Genomic DNA, 18,078 nt, shown 5'->3' on the forward strand with positions numbered 1-18,078 from the left:
TGAACCACACTTTTTTCCCGATAACCGAATTATCCCAAACTTATCGGGTGCGGCTTATAAGGGTTGCATCCAGTCTGGTAAATTCTAGCTACTTCTTACTGCATCTAGTATGACCTTACATTGGTGTGTCACAGCTGACCGCCAACCCCCTATCGATTATTCATCGGGATTTTTATGACATACTGCTTCAGTCGCCTCTACAAACTCACTCTGCGGTTCGTCCTGCAGTTGTTGTCTCGAAAGCTGGGCCTTCCTATACGAAATTTTGAAATTGTACTGTTTCAGCTCCATCGCCCACCTTGCGATTCTGCCGGACGGGCTCTCGATGCTATTCATCCATTTCAGAGCCATGTGGTCCGTTATCACCTTGAAGTGGTAGCCCTTCAGGTACGGTCTCAATGTCCTGACGGCCCATACTATTGCTAAGCATTATTTTTCCGTTGCAGAGTAGTTCCTCTATGCTGCCTTCAGCGTTGTGAAGTCGGGGCATGCCAGGATTGGGTCGGCGACCAGCCTGGATTTGACGACCTCGAATGCATCTTGGAGACTTCAGCTGCGCTATTGCCGCTACCTTCTCCGGATCCGTCTCAATACCTTGATCTGTCACGCGGTTAGCCAAGTATTGTAGCTCCTTCCCATAGAACTTGCACTTATCCGCAATAACTTTCAGTTCGCCGCCCGTAGCCTCCTTCTTTTAAGTTGCGCATGTGCTCCTGCAGCGTCCGCCCGATCGTCCTGATATGCGAAGGCGTGCGGCATCACTTCGGGCCCTATAACTTGGTGCAATGCTCGTTAAAACGTTGCCGACTCCGAGTGCAGTCCAAATGGCATCACTTTCCATTGAAACAGGCCCTTTACTGGCACCGTAAATGCCGTATACTGCCGGCTCCCTGCTTCCAACGGAATCTTCCAGTATCCGTCCTTCAAGTCTTATGTACTTTATGTACTTTGCCTCCCTTAAGTGGTCCAGGATGTAGTTTACCATCGGCATCGGGAAAGCGTCCTTCAAGGACCTTTCGTTTATCTGCCGGAAATCCACACACAACCTCCATTGTCCATTGTTATTTTCCACCATCACTATTTGTGAGCTGTATGGGCCTTATTATAGCAGCATTTGACCACTGTTTTAGAAAGGGCGACTTACGCTTAATAATACACTGCAAAGATCAATTAACCAACATCCAAGTCATGTTCTGTTTGGATAGATAGATTAAAAAAAAAGATTTGAAGAGATAAATAAGAAGAGTGAAGAAAATAAGAGAACAACTAAAAAAAAAAACAAAATTAAACATCAATAATTTACAAGAATACAACTAGTTACGAACAGACTAAAAGAAAAGATCCCCTATAAATAAAAAAAGAAGATCAAGATCAAGAATTTTGAATTTGAATTTGATAAAGGCGTATCTAAAAAATTAAACCCTAAGTTTAAAGGACCACATAGAATAACAGGCAGGTAGTAACAATGCTCAAAAAGCAAGTCCAAGATGGAGAGCAGAACCGAAGTTCAAGCTTGGAGTTGCTGAACGAATTTCAGAGCTTGTGCATGATATCTGTAGAGCAATTAGCAGGCAAGCTTGACGTAGAGTTGTCGCATTTTCCACATTTGAAGCAAATTGTTGAAAAGTGTTGACAGAAGAGTACAGCTGAAAAGAAACGTTAATCGGTAGAAGCTAACTCCAAAAATATACCAAATTTGTTACGCAGACAGGAAAATACGAAGTTTTTTAATTCCAAAAAGAGTGCTGGTGGTGCCTCAACAGAATGGGTTCCGAATTTACTGTCCAAGTGTCCTTTCTTACAGAAAAAGGGAGAGTCGATTTTCTCCGGTACATCATTGAAAACGATTATGTCACGCCCAGCAATGAAAAAACGCAAGATGTAGCAAGTTTTCCCGTACCTTCGGAACATCATCATTTCGAAAATTCGTTGAGGGAAATGCGGTCTTTAGACCTTTGTCAGACTTATAAGACGTGAAATTTGAATTTAGATAGTTGCAGAAGGTTGAATTCAAACAGTTTTGAAGCTGTATGATCCGAAGTTGCCTACGGACATACGGACACGTATAAGTTTGGGTTCGGTGCAGTCCTGTTGCAAAACGATATACGCGACAGTAACTCACATCGCGTCATGTACATTAGTTAAAAAAAGAAGCCGTATAAGGAGAAATATCACTCACACGAACTGAAAATTCTAGCAGTCATTGCAGTACTGACAAAATGGCTTGTGTATGTCCTGGAGACAAAGTTTAAAATCAACACACATTTTGTCATGTTTGCAAGCTAGGATGTTTGAAGCTAGGTGGTCGATGTTTTTACAAGACTGAGACTTCGAAATCGAGCATCGACCACAAACAAAGATGAGGCATGTAGACGCTATCAGTCGAGGGGAATGTTTTTTTTTTGCGGCATTCATAAGGTAAAAGAGGCTCAGTTGGCAGATGATTGGAGAAAGGTAGTCAGAAGTATATTTGTAAACAAAGGGACATGAGGATTACTACATAATAAATTAGATAGTGTTTAAGGATCCAGGCAGAGATTTAATCGTCATTCCATATAAAATGGAAACTATGATTTCAGATTGCTTATGGGCAAGGCCATTTTTCGGCGAAGAAGACACATGAGAAATCTTATTTCAATTCAAAGCTGAAAGATATGGTGCTGAATGTTGTTGGAAGTTTTGTTGAGTGTATTCTAGTAACTCAAAAGCAGGTAGACAGGAGGGATATCTCTTATAGATCACGTAGGGCCAATGGAGGTCACCAAAAAGAATTATAATCACAATCTAGTCATCGTATATGCATTTTTGAAGTACGTTTGGTTGTATCTGACACGAAGTACTGGGATGGAGGAGGTTCTTAATTGCTTAGAAAACAGGCGAACTTTTCAGAGAAGAATGGGCGAAAAGCAGTACAAGGTCAACAATCTAGTTGCAATCGGACGTACTCAGTATGGAGTTGGTCTGAAGTTAAAAGACAAAAAAAAAAAAAATTTTTTTCGTTGCTTACAAGATAGTAAAGGTTCACAAGCATGACAGGTATAATGTTGAAAAAGTGGGAGATGGTGAAGGTCCTTAAAAAACATCCACTGTAGCTCAGTTCATGAAGGAGCTTGGTATGAACCAGTCAAGAGGGCCGAATGTAGGAATCGGAAACAACCCATAAGAGCTAATAGCCCGAGAGGCGCCGAGTGGTCGATGGTTCTAATAACGCCACAAGAAAGCGTGAGAGAATAAAGGGAAAAGAGATCAATCAAGCATTAGGTGCCAAGATCTCAAGCGTAACATATTGAACTACACATTTTATTAAAGTCATTACAGTTTAAAATCACCCACATTAAACGGAACCTTGGGCCACATTAAAATTGCTAAACTTGTAATTAAATATACTATTGTCGAGCTTCTCGACTATCGGATATCCGTTACTCAGGTAGTGTGAATGCAAACGTGAAGTTTCATAATTATTCTGGTATATCGATAGATATTGGGTAATAAAATGAGAAAAAAATTAAAAATTGGTTAACAGTGTTTAAGACCGTTTTGAGCGGTTGTGGGTGAAAGGAGGGGCGTAGCCACAGTATTTTTAGTATAGTATAGATAAAAATTGGCAAGACAAACAATAAAACGAAGAAATATATGTAGCAAGTTTCTATTATAATGTGTTACTTTATTGTTTAATGACAATTGGTTATAGTACACTTTATATTGTTTGATGACAATCGTTCTCGCTTATTATAATTTAATTGTTTGATGACAATTGTTTGGCTCTAGTTGCGTAAGTATATAGCGCGATTGAAAAACTTGCGACTGCCCTCGTTCACCATTCTACTCGAAGTCCTCTTTTTGTTCTTTCCGTTAATAAGCGTTGCCACTGCGCGTTACTCTCTTGCTCTCTGTGTTATCGATCATTTTAGTTCGCTGATCTGGTTCATTTCCCATAATCGGCCCTCCTGATACATCATTCGACCCGAATGAATTTCCCCACGGCTTCATATATTCTGCGACTGTCGATGTCTTAAAAGGTCCATAGCCGTCTCCAAGTTTTTCTACGTCATACCTTCCGTGCTTGTTTACCTTAACAATTTTGTAAGGTCCTAGAAATTTTCCTTTCAACTTTAACCCAGTTCCGTACTGAGTACGCTTAATAGCTACTAAATCATCTATCTTATAAATTATTTCACCTTTGCGTTTTAAATCGAAAACCCTTTTTTTTTCTGTCTGCAACTGTTTTATGTTTTCGGAAGCTCTTGCGCGCACCAGCTCTCTCTCCTCAACCAAATCCATCACTAAGGATTTCTTTATTAACAAATTAAGCTCTAGATCATTCGGAAGACGCATTTCAGTGCCAGTCAAGATTTTAAAAGGCGACACTAAAGTGCTTCTAGGCGGTGTACTATTGATTATTTGCTGCACTTTACTGACATGCTTATACCAGTCTCCTGCACTTTCATGACTTAACTTCTACTACTACTGTCTTATGCATTCTCTCAACCTGACCATTTCCACGTGGTACACCTGTTGTAATCACTAGATGCTGAATTTTCTGCTCCTCACAATACAACTTAAATGCCTCTGCAGTGAACGCAGTTCCCCTATCAGAGATAATCCGTAAAGGATTTCCAAAATTAGTAGCCTGACGCTCTAGACAACTTACAACTTCCTCTGCTCCTGTGCTACGGGTGGGATACAACCATACAAATTTAGAAAAACCGTCAACTATAGCTAAAATGTGGTTGTAGCGCTTGCTCGTCATCTCCATTGGCCCAACATGGTCAATGTGATACGTCATCAACGGTCTATCTCCCTTTTCAATCGGGGTCAAGAAACCTTCTTTCTTCCCAACTTTCGAAATAAATATAATACACTCCACACAACTGTCCACAACACGAACAACCTTTTCTTTAAATTTTGGTATGAAGTAAGACTTCTCAACTAAATCTTCCGTTTTCTTCGCAGCAAAATGTCCTTGCTTATGAGCAATCGTAATTATTTCATTTTCCATCGCGACGGTACAACAATAAGCTCGCGATTAGGATCTTTAAAAAGTATTTGATTTTCTATATAAAAATCATCATACCCTTTATTTTCTACAAGGCTTCTCACTACTTTCGTCCATTCATCGAGTAATTGTGCTTGTTTCAAGCGATGTACAACAGTATCGCTCAGCATAAAACACGATACTCTACTCATCGCATCAACATGTCTCATTCTCGTCCCTGAGTGATGTTCTATTTGATAATCAAAGTCTTGAAGGCATAATGCCCACCTAGCTACCCTCAAAGGAACGTCCTTCTTCTTCATCGTCATAGTGAACGCGTTGCAGTCAGTCACAATCTTAATTTTCAAACCCAACACATACACACGCCACTTCATTAATGCACCGATAACTGCAAGAACCTCAAGCTCATAAGAATGATACTTTTCTTCGCATTGGTTAGTCTTACGACTCATGTATTGAACCGGATGAAACAAACAATCTTCTGGGTCTTTTTGTAATAATACACCACCAAAACCATATTTTGAAGCGTCTGTATGGATTTCCGTTTCTAATTTGGGATTGTACAATTTCAATACGGGATTAGAAGTTAAGGCTACTTTCAACTGTTCAAACGCTACCTTCTGCAGCACATCAAATTTAAACTTAGTATTTTGCCTTAACAGGTCCAACAAAAACTTAGCAGTCACTGCAAAATCTTTGACAAATCTACGAAAATACGACGTCAATCCTAAGAATCTTTGAACACCTTTTTTATCATTTGGCAACGGAAAATTAACGACAGCACTTGTCTTCTCTCCAGAAGGCTTAATAGTACCACCCTCAACTATATACCCCAAAAAGTTAACTTTCTTTTGCACACCTGAAATTTCGACCAATTTATTTTTAATCCATTTTCACTGGCAACACTCAACACCTTCTCCAGCTTTACCAATCCTTCACACATATTTTTACTGGGCACAATCACATCGTCCATGTATACTACTACATCTCCACTGTTGATTAGTTCCCTTAAGACTGCCATTATGAATCGAGTAAAAACTGCAGGTATGTGCCAAAGGGCACATACAGAAATTCGTACTGTCCCTTTTGTGTTACAAAGGAGGTATATTTCTGGGATTCCAACTCAACGGGCACATGAAAGAAGCCGTTAGTTAAATCCAAAGTCGTATACACCAAAGCACTCTGAAGTTTTTCGATAACAACGTCAACGAAAGTGATCACGAATTATCTTTTCATTTAATTTCCGATAGTCACAACACAATCGTTTTTTCCCATTCTTTTTCGAAACAAGCACCACTGGTGATGCGTATTCTGACACACTCGGCTTTATAATCTTGTCTCGCAAGCATTCCTGAACTTGATCATCCACAATCTTTTGTTCACACTGTGCCAAACGTCTTGGTTGTTGGAATACTGGTTGTCGCGGATCGAATATTGTTATCGATAGTTAGTATTTTTGAGAAGTCCGAATGTGGAAGGATTTGTAAGCCCATATGTGTCTGGGCACATTGTTTTTCGCCATTGTAAATTGCCGGGAAAATTTAGCTTTTCATTGTCGTGTAAGAGTTGGAGGACACACTGCGGTGAGCTAATAAGTTAAGTTAGTTGCAATTGTAAAACATTGAATTCTTCCAGAATAAAACGTGTTCTACTACCACGGATTAGTCTGCCCTTTCTTTCGGGAACCAATGTGTGGGGTAGCCGTTTAAGGCAACTCCAAGTGACGCACGACGACAATCTTTTATTCGCAGTCCTAGGGCGACTGCAGGGGCAACTTGCGCTGGAATGACGGTTTAGACGGCCAGCTAGAGGGTTGCCGGAGCTGGAGTGACGGTTTAGACGGCCAGCCAGGATTTGTGTGAGCGCAGCCAGCGCTACGTACCGGCAGAGAAGTCGCAGCCAGCGACAGTGGCGTCGCAGTCAGCGACATAGAGGGACGCAGCCAGCGTCGAACGCCGGTACGAACGAGTCGCAGCCAGCGACAAGGAGACGCAAGAAGCGTCATTTGTGGAGACCGCAGCCAGCGGTCAGAAGGCGCAAGGAGGGCCAAGCATCCGTGGCCGCAGCCAGCGGCACGAGCGTCAGAGACGCCATTTTGGACGCGCAGAGGCGCCGCCATTTTGGAGCTGGGGAAGATGCAGCATTCCCCCAGGAGGAGTGCCCGGCTGAACGGAGGGGAAGCCACCCCTATAACAACAGTGAGTCAGCAGCCAGCCAGTAATGGAGCAGGAACTCGGACGCGGGCGAACATCACGGCGGCGTCGATTCCTTGCCCGGCCACTACGGTGAGTACTACAGTAGCTTCCCAACCTAGAAGTACTGCTGTCACAGTTGCGAGTTCAGTACCGGAGGTGAACCAGCCCCTCGTGTTGGAACTCATGGAGAGGATTGTAGCGTTGGAGAGGGAGCTGGAGAAGGCTAGATCCCTGGAAAGTGTGAGCACCGCCAATTGCGCGCCGATCGCAGTTGGCCCAAGCGCAGTTGGCGCCAACAGTGGAGCGTCGGGGCGGCCGCCATTTTGGAGCGGCCAGCCAATACCCACATCTAACGGAGAGACCTTACATAACGGGGTCGGGTCGGTGCCATACAACGGTGACGGTGCGAGCGGTGCGGCCTGCACGCTGCCGCCATCTTCGAGTGGACCGCCATTGCTAACGACTAGCAACTATTTTGTGGAGCCACTGTGTGCAACAGGCACTGCGCAGCCAGCGCATGGACTCGTGCTACCGGGCGTGAGCATCCACAATGCGGCAACAGCATCGCCACTTGTCGGATCCTACGCCGCGACGACGCCGAGTGGAATCCAGGGAGCATATGGGCCATGGAAGCTTCCGGACTTTCCTATATTTGGAGGGCAGCCCGAGGAGTGGCCGATCTTCAGCTGTGCGTTCGTGGAGACGACCCGAGCGTACAACTGCACGGACCTGGAGAACAACCAGAGGTTGTTGAAGGCGCTGAAGGACGAAGCGCGCGAGGCAGTGAAGGCGCCATTGATTCACCCAGGGAATGTCAGCGCCGTGATGGAGCAGCTGCGCTTTAGGTTCGGCCGACCGGAGCAGCTTATACGCAGCCAGCTCAACAACGTGCGAGAGGTGCAGCCAATTTCGGAGCACAATTTGGCGAAGATCATTCCCTTCGCAACCCGAGTGAGTAACCTCGCGGCCTTCTTGCAGTCAGCGAAGGCGGATCAACACCTGGGGAACCCAACCCTCATGGAGGAGCTTGTGGCCAAGCTGCCAACGAGCAAGCGAGTGGACTGGGCCAGGCATGCTGCAACGATTGCGCCCTTTCCCACTGTAGTCCACTTCAGCGCGTGGTTACAGGAGTACGCGAACGTGGTGTGCACGGTTTTGGACGTCGAGGGAAAGGAGCCGAGGCGTCGACTTCTACATGCAAGCGTCGACCATAATGAATGCGATCAACAGGAAGATCGGCATGGAGGTTGTCCCATCTGTGGAGGACAGCATGGAATATTGAATTGCAGAAAATTTATTGGAGCTTCGCCACAGGTAAGGTGGAACAATGTGAAGAGGCATCGGCTCTGCTTCAATTGCCTGCCAAACGGACACACGGCTAGATCCTGCTATACACAAGGTGAGTGCCAGATTAATGGATGCCGAAGGAAGCATCACCGTCTGCTACATGGTGCGGACGAGGAGCGAAGGCCGCTGCAGCGGGGTGGCTTCAGACGCCACGAAGGGAACCAGCAGCCAGCAATTTCCAGACGCAGCCCGGCCTGGAGGCCTTCGCTACGAGACGGTCAAAGGGACCAGGAGAGGAACCGGCAGCCAGCCGTTCCCAGCAACAGCCTGGAGAGAGGAGCTCCGCGTGAAGCGGGAGCGCCCATGCAGAGGAATTTGAGCTGCGTTGACGAAGGAGGCCATCTACTGTTCCGTATACTGCCGGTTACGCTGTACGGAGCGGGGCGAAAGGTGGATACGTATGCGCTCCTAGATGAGGGATCCTCCGTCACGATGATCGATGACGAACTACGAAGGGATCTTGGAGTGCAAGGAGAGCGTCGGCAGCTAAATATCCAATGGTTTGGAGGTAAGGCAACCAGAGAGCCTACCAACGTGGTGTGTCTGAAGATAAGTGGAGTTGGAAAGCCCACTCGCCATGTATTGAGAAACGTTTATGCCGTTTCGAGTTTGAGTTTGCCGATGCAGACATTGAGCCAACGAGATGTCCAGGGCGTGCACAGGGATGCGCGTCTGCCGATGAAGCCTTACAGCAACGTGGTGCCGAAGCTGCTCATCGGCCTGGATCACGGACATCTGGGGTTGCCACTTAGGACGAGGCGGTTCGCTCGAGAGGGACTGTATGCGGCCGCAACCGAGCTGGGCTGGGTTGTGTTTGGGCCTGTAAGTGGGCAACCGACCACGCCGTCACCGAGGTCCTGCCTACTTGCCGTGTCAGTGGATGAAGCGATGGAGAAGATGGTGGAGGACTATTTCGACATGGTGAACTTTGGAGTGAAGACCGCGCCGCCGGTCGCAGCCAGCGACGATGTTCGGGCCCAAAGGATACTCGAAGACACCACGGTGAAAGTGGGGCGTCGCTACCAGACGGGATTACTCTGGAAGGACGATCACGTTGTGCTGCCACCGAGCTATGAGATGGCGTACAGGAGGCTGGTCAACGTCGAGAAGAAGATGAAGCGCAACAAGACGTTGGCGCAGGAATACGATCGGATTATAAAGGATTACGTGTCTAAAGGATACGCGAGGAGGCTGCAGCCGGAGGAGGTCGCGGTAAGGAGCGATCGCCTATGGTATTTGCCACATTTTGGTGTCGAAAACCCAAAAAAGCCCGGCAAGGTACGGCTTGTGTTTGATGCTGCAGCCAAAGTTGGAGGAACCTCGCTAAACTCGGAGCTGGACAAAGGGCCTCAGCACTATAAGCCTTTGCCAGCTGTGCTCTTTCATTTCAGAGAGGGAGCCGTCGGAGTCTGCGGTGACATCAAGGAGATGTTCCACCAAGTGCTGATCCGACCCGAGGATAGATGTTCCCAACGATTCCTCTGGAGAGATGGCGACGACGAGAGAGATCCGGATGTCTATGAGATGAACGTAATGACGTTTGGAGCAGCCTGCTCGCCGAGCGCTGCGCATTACGTGAAGACTATGAATGCCCTGAAGTTTCGGGATTCGGATCCGAGAGCGGTCAAGGCCATCACCGACTACCATTATGTCGATGACTATGTGGACAGTTTCGCTACAGAGAGCGAGGCTATCAGCGTATCTACCCGAGTGAAGGAGATACACAAGGATGCTGGATTTGAATTATGCCAGTTTTCATCCAGCTCACCCACCGTGGAGACGGCTTTAGGACCTGGTCAAGTCAAGAGCGTCGGATGGGGTGAGGCTGAAGAGAAGATCCTCGGAATGCGTTGGCAAGTAGCAACAGATGACTTCAGATTCAACGTGGAGTATCATCGAGTGCCAAGCAGCGTCCTGAGTAGAGATGGAGTCCCTACGAAGAGGGAATATTTAAGCCTGGTGATGTCAACGTTTGATCCCCTGGGATTCCTGTGCTGCCTCATGGTTACAGCGAAGCTGCTGCTGCAAGAGATTTGGAGGCAGAAGATCCAGTGGGACGAACCACTACCGGAGGAGTTAAGCAAAGCCTTTGCGAATTGGCGCAAAGAGATGGACGCCGTGGGACAGTTCCGATGTACGCGCCATTATTTTGGGCGTGGAGCAGTCCGGGCCGTAGAGTTGCACGTCTTCGTGCATGCTAGTCAGGCAGCATTCGCGGCGGTGGCCTATTGGAGGGTCACATATGAGGACGACGACGTGCAGGTGAGCTTCGTGAGTGCAAAGACGAAGTGTGCCCCAATGAGAACGATGACGATCCCACGGCTGGAGCTACAGGCAGCAGTTCTTGGAACCAGGCTGATGAACACTGTCAAGGAGGAGCACAGTGTGGTCATCACGGACCTGGTGTTATGGACGGACTCTAAGACGGTGCTGAGATGGATCGGCAACACCCACCCCCGGTATAAGCAGTTTGTTGGCAACCGAGTGGCGGAGATTTTGGAGTCGTCGAAGAATTCCCAATGGAGATGGGTGCCTACAGCCGACAATGCGGCTGATGATGCGACGCGGTCGCAGAAAGGAGTCGACCTTAGCCAGGAATCAAGGTGGCTAAGAGGACCTGCATTTTTGAGGCAGCCAGCAGCCAGCTGGCCGGGGCCTGAGGAAGGAACTGAGCGTGTTCCAGATGCCCCTGATGAAGAAGAGATGCCCAGTGAGTTTGCATTAGTTGCGGCAGACGATTTTGTTATTCCGTTTCAGAGATTCTCGAGCTTCAGTCGCCTGCTGAGGACCGCAGCCTGGGTCCTACAGTTTGCGCGCTGGTGCCGCAAACAGCGAAACGAGCTCGAGGAATACGGCCTTACTGCAGCAGAATGTAAGGCCGCGGAGAACCTGTTGGTCAGACAGGCACAATTGGAGTCGTTCCCCGACAAGATGAGGTCGGCGGAAACCGGACAGGATGTCGGTAGATCAAGCGACATTCGAGAGTTGGTGCCCTACCTAGACGAGGATGGGATTCTGCGAGCTTACGGCAGAATTGATGCCGCACTGTGCATGCCGTACAGTGCGAGGAGGCCCGTATTACTGCCACACAGGCACAGTATGACAGAGCTGATTGTGAGAGACTTCCACGCCAGGATGAAGCATCAAAATGTGGATGGGGCTACGATTGCGGAGATCCGGACAAAGTTCTGGGTCACAAAGATGAGGCGTGTGATGCGGAGAGTCATCTCATTGTGCGAGTGCAAGTTGCAGCGAGCGCGGCCGATGCCGCCGATAATGGGACCCCATCCGGAAGACAGACTGGATGCGAGTGGATGGCCATTCAAATACACAGGACTGGACTACTTTGGGCCACTGCTGGTGACTGTGTCCCGTCACAAGGAGAAGCGTTGGGTCGCCTTGTTTACGTGTTTGACGACAAGGGCGATTCACCTGGAGCTGGCGCATGACCTCTCGACGGATTCCTGCATAATTGCGATCAGGAACTTCGTCTGCCATAGAGGGCCAGTATATAGACTGCGCAGCGATAACGGCAAGAACTTCGTGGGAGCTGACAGGGAAGCCAGGCGCTTTGGTGACGAGAGATGGACGAGATGGAGAAGCTTCAGAGTGAGTTGTCAAGCAGAAGCATTGAATGGGTTTTTAATTGTCCAGCGAACCCGTCTGAGGGCGGAGTTTAGGAGCGCCTGGTGCAGTGCGTCAAGAGAGTACTGCGTCATACCCTGAAGGAAGTTGCGCCGAGGGACCATGTATTGGAGAGTTTCCTGATTGAGGCGGAGAATATTGTAAACTCGCGTCCGCTCACCCACTTGCCTGTGGAACGGAACAGGAGGCGCCGTTGACGCCAAACGATCTACTCAAGCCAATCTGACGGATACGCCTGGATTGGATGCGGAGCTGCCCAAGGAGGGTTCTACGAGGAAGCAGTGGAGGATTGCTCGCCTGCTACGAGACCGTTTCTGGAGGAGGTGGGTCATGGAGTACCTGCCTACGCTTGTGCGCCGCGAGAAGTGGTGCCGCCGAACGGAGCCCATCCACCAGGGTGGTCTTCGTCTGCGATCCTGCTTTGGCCCGACGAGAGTGGCGCAAGGGCATCGTGGAGGAGATCTACAGCGGAGCTGATGGAGTCGTCAGACGCGCTAAGGTGCGCGTGAACGACAACGGCCTATCTAGGACAATGATGCGACCCGTCTCTAAACTTGCAGTTTTTGATTTGAGTGAAGCGGTTCTTCACGGGGTCGGGAATGTCGCGGATCGAATATTGTTATCGATAGGCTAGTTAGTATTTTTGAGAAGTCCGAATGTGGAAGGATTTGTAAGCCCATATGTGTCTGGGCACATTGTTTTTCGCCATTGTAAATTGCCGGGAAAATTTAGCTTTTCATTGTCGTGTAAGAGTTGGAGGACACACTGCGGTGAGCTAATAAGTTAAGTTAGTTGCAATTGTAAAACATTGAATTCTTCCAGAATAAAACGTGTTCTACTACCACGGATTAGTCTGCCCTTTCTTTCGGGAACCAATGTGTGGGGTAGCCGTTTAAGGCAACTCCAAGTGACGCACGACGACACTGGTAAATCATCGGTTAACAGTATTTACATCTTCACTGGTGTCGAAAAATTGCGAATTGGCTTATAATCTCCAATTAGACTTAAAGCTTTTTCTTTTTGCACACTACTCAAATGTGATAAATCAACCTCATCCAATATGTCAGCCTGCTCCACCCCCAACATGCACATACTTTTGAATTCAACAAACAACTCAGCACATGATCCTTTGTCCAATGGCTGGATTCTCTGACTCTCAACCTTTTTTTTGTTTACAACTCGACTTATAAACTCTGTGCCACCTTTGGTTACTTTCAAATCCACGCTGTGCAAGATTGTTCTTCCTAAAATCGAACCAAAACCCATATCCTCATCAGGAACTACGTGAAATTCAACTTGCATGTCTATACCATCTACCTCAACCGAAATTACAAAGCTACCGAAAGTAAGCACCTGGCTATCACCTATGCCAGTCAAACACTTCGCTAAGCCTGTCAACTTATTTCTGCCCAACTTAGTATAAACACTTCTGCGTATAAGACAAAGGTCAGCACCTGTATCAACTAATCCTTGATACATCATTGACTTATACTGCACAGTTTTCAACTCTAAACCTGATGGAGTGAAAATGCTTAATGGCTTTAACTCTTTCTTCCTATCTTGTACAACATTTGTATTTTGATCCTGCTTAACTTTTCCATCTATTTTACACTCTGATGCGCGATGTCCTGGTTGGTTACACTTAAAACAAACAAAATCTTTCTTCCTACAATCTTTTAGCAAATGGGTATCATCACCGCACTTAAAACATTTACGTGTCTTGTTGTCACTGTTAATCTTCTTGGACTCAGAACTCTGTTTATCAACGAATGATCCAGGCTTGTTTAATGACTTGCTTGAACTACAAACTTTTTTGTAAACATCCAAACTAAGTTTTAGCTCTTTTAATGTTTTTGATTGATACAGCACTACTTTGTTTGCAGAGGAATCCTGAATGCCACTAATGAAATAATCTATAATACTCTCATCTTCAAGCTGTGCTGGCTTAGCTATTTCCATCAGTGCGTACAAGAATTCATGTAAACTCTCATCTTTTTTCTTTTGCCGTCTATTTAATCTTCGATGTATTTCTGCTGATGACACTTTAACTTCGAACTCATCTAGCAATACAGTTTTCAATATTTCCCAACTTCGAATGTTTTGTTGACTTTTTACAAACGATCTAGCAGCACCTCGTAAAAGCTGCTTCGCATAGACAAACATTTGTAATTGGTTCCACTGAACTGTACTCCCAAATTCTTCTACCTCATTTATCCACTGGTCAACATCAACACTACCTATAGTATCTGAGAATTCAGAAATACTACCTTCGACATCTTTTAGAGTAAACCATGACCTATTATTTTCATTTGTCATCATTGGTACAGTTGCTACTGACTCATCGTCCGAAATGTTTTGTTCTTCATTGTTTAATCTGTAGTGAACAAGGAGCCGCTGCTGCAGCATGCTTTCAGTACCACTTGTCTGCAAATTTAACTCAGACAGCTTATTTCGTAGGTCATCAACGCGCAGCGCAAGAATTTCAACCCGATCCATTCTAAATGATATAAAATTTATCAGTACAAAATTCTCAATACGAAATAAAATCTACAGTTGATTTCTTTGCGTCAAGCTGCAAAACTACTTAACATACCCTCTCTTTAAAGTTTTCAAAACTACTTAGCCAACTCTGTTAAATCTATGTTAACAGCAAACGATACACAACTTGCCTCGTCGTTTTCGCCTCTTCGTTGTCCTCGCCTCTTTCGTTCCTACTGCCTCGCCTCTGTTGCTTCGCCTCTCTCGTCGCTGTTGCCACCTTCGTATATGTGGCGGCGTATTTCGTTGCGCCGTTATTCTGCTTCTGCTTCCTCTGCCACTGAAGCGACCGTCGTTGTTCTGATTGCTTCACCGTTCTTCTTCTTCTGCTACCCGTAACCGTCGTTTTTCCGTTCTTCTTCAATTGTCTGCTTGCAATTTCTACGGCGCGGCCTTCAACTATTGGTCACCGCCGTTGCACTTTTGAATAAACACAGCGTCTGCAACACCTTTGGCTGCTGCCGCTTTCTTTAATTGTCTGCTTGCAATTTCTACGGCGTGGCCTTCAACTATTGGTCACCGCCGTTGCACTTTGAATTAACACAGCGTCTCCAACACCTTTTGGCTGCTGCCGTTTTTCTTCGAGCACTAGATACGGAATCTCCAACACCTTTTGGCCCCCGTCTTCTAAAGTCTTCACATGGATACTGCGTCACAAACACCTTTTGCTCGCCGTCGTCGATTGACTTCTAATTGCTTCAGCTTGCGTCGTTGTCGTTTTCCTTTTAATCGATGCGGCGTCACGTTCTGTCTCGCTCGCACTCATTAAATTCGCACTTATGCATACACAACTTGGGCCTTCTCGGACGAGCCCCCAAAATTGTAGCAAGTTTCTATTATAATGTGTTACTTTATTGTTTAATGACAATTGGTTATAGTACACTTTATATTGTTTGATGACAATCGTTCTCGCTTATTATAATTTAATTGTTTGATGACAATTGTTTGGCTCTAGTTGCGTAAGTATATAGCGCGATTGAAAAACTTGCGACTGCTCTCGTTCACCATTCTACTCGAAGTCCTCTTTTTGTTCTTTGCGTTAATAAGCGTTGCCACTGCGCGTTACTCTCTTGCTCTCTGTGATATCGATCATTTTAGTTCGCTGATCTGGTTCATTTCCCACATATATTTTGTTTTGTATGTTTTGCTTATTTATTGAATCTTCCCTTTTACTTAAGAGACTAACAATAAGTCTTCAAATCTTATTCTAAACTACCTAAATATTATTTTATGAAATGATTCGTGCTGTGTGGCCTAACAAATTTAACGCTGGGCTGGTTGGTCGTTCCGGTGCAGTCGGCTTTGGCTGCATATTCGAATAAGTTGCAAGAGGATTTGGATGTGAGGCTAGTTTTTCCTTGTATTTTACTTTTTTCTCTGCTATTGTCTCAATGACAAGTTTTATTTGAAAGTCTATGTGTATATTCTCGTTCTGAAGTAGTGTTGTGTCGTTCGTGAACGAACGAACTAAATTGAACTATTCACCAAACTGAACGAACGAACTAGGTCTGCCTTTATAGTTCAATATAGTTCGATAGTTCAATTTAGTTCACTTAGTTCAATATAGTTCACTTAGTTCACGTCGTTCATTTTGATCTCTTACCCTGATCGTTCGTTCGTTGTTCACTTAGTTCAATAGGTCGGTCTGAGTTCACTTAGTTCGATAGGTCGGTCTGAGTTCACTTAGTTCGATAGGTCGGTCTGAGTTCACTTAGTTCGATAGGTTGGTCTTAGTTCATTTAGTTCGAAAGTTCGCTTATCGAATAAGCTGATTAATTTTCGCATACATTTAAAACTACGGCTTACAAGTTTGTGCGTATCTATGGCTTCAAAACGAAAGCATAGCAAAGTTTGGAATTTCTTTGATTCAGTGGATGAGAAGAGTGCTAAATGCAAATACTGCAAAACTGTGCTTAGTGTGGCTGGTGGATCGCAAGGAAACTTATCGCGTCACCTTAAAAATAAGCACCCAGCAGCTTTGGAGGAAACAAAGCGCCAAACCAATGAAAGCCGACAGGAAGCAAATGTAAACATAATATTTTGATTTATTCATTTAAGTAGGCTTACTAAATTCTTGATTTCTTTTAACATAGACTCCTCAGATAATTGGACCCCAACAGCAAGTAATAACTTCGTTCATTCAACGACCACCGGCTGCCGGGAAAGCTGAGAAAATTGATAGGCAACTAGTTCGTATGATTGCAAAAGGTCATCATGCATTGCGAATTGTAGAAGAGCCTGATTTCAAGCAGCTCATAGATGATGTGTCTAATTGCCCCGGATACAAGATGCCCACTCGAAAAACGCTGTCCAACGTGCTTCTTCCAAAGCTTCGGGACGAAATTGTTGGTAGCGTCAAAGAAAAAATGGAGCTGGCATCTGCAGTTTGTTTGACAACGGATTGTTGGACCTCTCTTGCAAATGAAAGTTATATTGCTGTTACAGCTCATTTTATTGAGAGTGAGGCAACTGTTATGAGCTCACATATGATTGCTCGCATGCAATTGAATAAATAATATTAATTTTCAATGACAGCATTGTATGAAATAAATTCATAACATTTTTTTTTTTTGAAGCACCTTTAAGCAAGTTTAAAAAATGAACGATTGAACTAAATGAACGACCTAGTTCATTGATTTTAAACGAACGAACGAACTTATTCCTCAAATTGAACTAGGATTACCCAACACTATTCTGAAGATACCATGGAGCTCCAGTAATGATTCTCAGAATCCTGACTGTGCTCGATGTACTATGTCGATGTTGCTTTTCGATGCGTTGGGCCATAGTTCGGAGCCATAGGTCCATATGGGTTTTAAAACGGAGTTATATAAGAGGACTTTGTACTTCAAGCTTAGGGGAGAGCGAACTTTTATAAGCCAGTCTAGATCCCTTGCTTTTAGTCTGAGGTGCGTCGTCTTGGCCTCTATGTGTTTCCGCCAGGTGAACCGCTTGTCCAGATGAATACCTAAGTATGTTACGTTATAGGCTTGTGGGATGCGCGTGTGGTTCATTAACAAGGGTGGGCAGTTTTGTTTGTTTAGGGTAAATGTTACCTTTTTGCACTTTCCTTCGTTTACTCGTATGCGCTAACTTGCAACACAAGTTAGATGACGTGCTAGTTGCATTGTAGCTTTCACTGGGCATCTGGATCGACTTAGTATTGCAGTGTCATCAGCGAATGTGGATATCGTTAGATGGTAGTTTGTTGGGGTGTCCGCCGTGTATAGGGTGTATAGAATTGGGCCCAGAAAACTTCCTTGAGGCACTCCGGCTTCTATAGTACAATCGTTTGAAGTGCTTGAACTGCATCTGACCGCGAACACTCTTTTATATAGGTAAGACTTTAGAAGCTTA

General features: G+C 45.5%; 2 protein-coding genes and 1 long non-coding RNA gene across 6 annotated transcripts; all 3 read left to right on the plus strand.

Moving 5' to 3' along the window:
• The first annotated feature begins 316 nt into the window (after positions 1-316).
• On the plus strand, positions 317-760 carry LOC116800606. The gene is made up of 3 exons (XR_004361504.1): positions 317-387; positions 447-610; positions 671-760. It is a non-coding gene; the product is annotated as an uncharacterized LOC116800606 (long non-coding RNA).
• A 5,411-nt stretch (positions 761-6,171) lies between these two features.
• Positions 6,172-13,099, plus strand: LOC116800565. 3 transcript variants are annotated; one of them, XR_004361480.1, is made up of 3 exons: positions 6,172-6,579; positions 6,632-12,953; positions 13,006-13,099. XR_004361480.1 is itself a non-coding variant. In XM_032716227.1 (2 exons), the coding sequence occupies exon 2, from the start codon at positions 7,132-7,134 to the stop codon at positions 12,262-12,264; it is 5,133 nt and encodes a 1,710-aa protein (XP_032572118.1). In that variant the 5' UTR covers positions 6,172-6,579; positions 6,632-7,131; the 3' UTR covers positions 12,265-13,099. The 3 variants fall into 3 exon arrangements, 1 of the variants encoding a protein (XP_032572118.1); XR_004361481.1 differs by having other exon boundaries at positions 6,172-12,953; XM_032716227.1 differs by having other exon boundaries at positions 6,632-13,099.
• Positions 13,100-16,175: 3,076 nt separating this feature from the next.
• On the plus strand, positions 16,176-17,422 carry LOC116800610 (zinc finger BED domain-containing protein 1-like). Of its 2 annotated transcripts, XR_004361506.1 has the most exons (3): positions 16,374-16,388; positions 16,593-16,747; positions 16,815-17,421. XR_004361506.1 is itself a non-coding variant. In XM_032716491.1 (2 exons), exons 1-2 carry the CDS (start codon positions 16,544-16,546, stop codon positions 17,235-17,237), a joined length of 627 nt encoding a protein of 208 aa, XP_032572382.1. In that variant the 5' UTR covers positions 16,176-16,543; the 3' UTR covers positions 17,238-17,422. The 2 variants fall into 2 exon arrangements, 1 of the variants encoding a protein (XP_032572382.1); XM_032716491.1 differs by having other exon boundaries at positions 16,176-16,747; positions 16,815-17,422.
• The last annotated feature ends 656 nt before the right edge of the window (positions 17,423-18,078 follow it).

The sequence above is a fragment of the Drosophila sechellia genome, chromosome 2R (genome assembly GCF_004382195.2).
Source record: "Drosophila sechellia strain sech25 chromosome 2R, ASM438219v1, whole genome shotgun sequence".
NCBI lineage: Eukaryota > Metazoa > Arthropoda > Insecta > Diptera > Drosophilidae > Drosophila > Drosophila sechellia.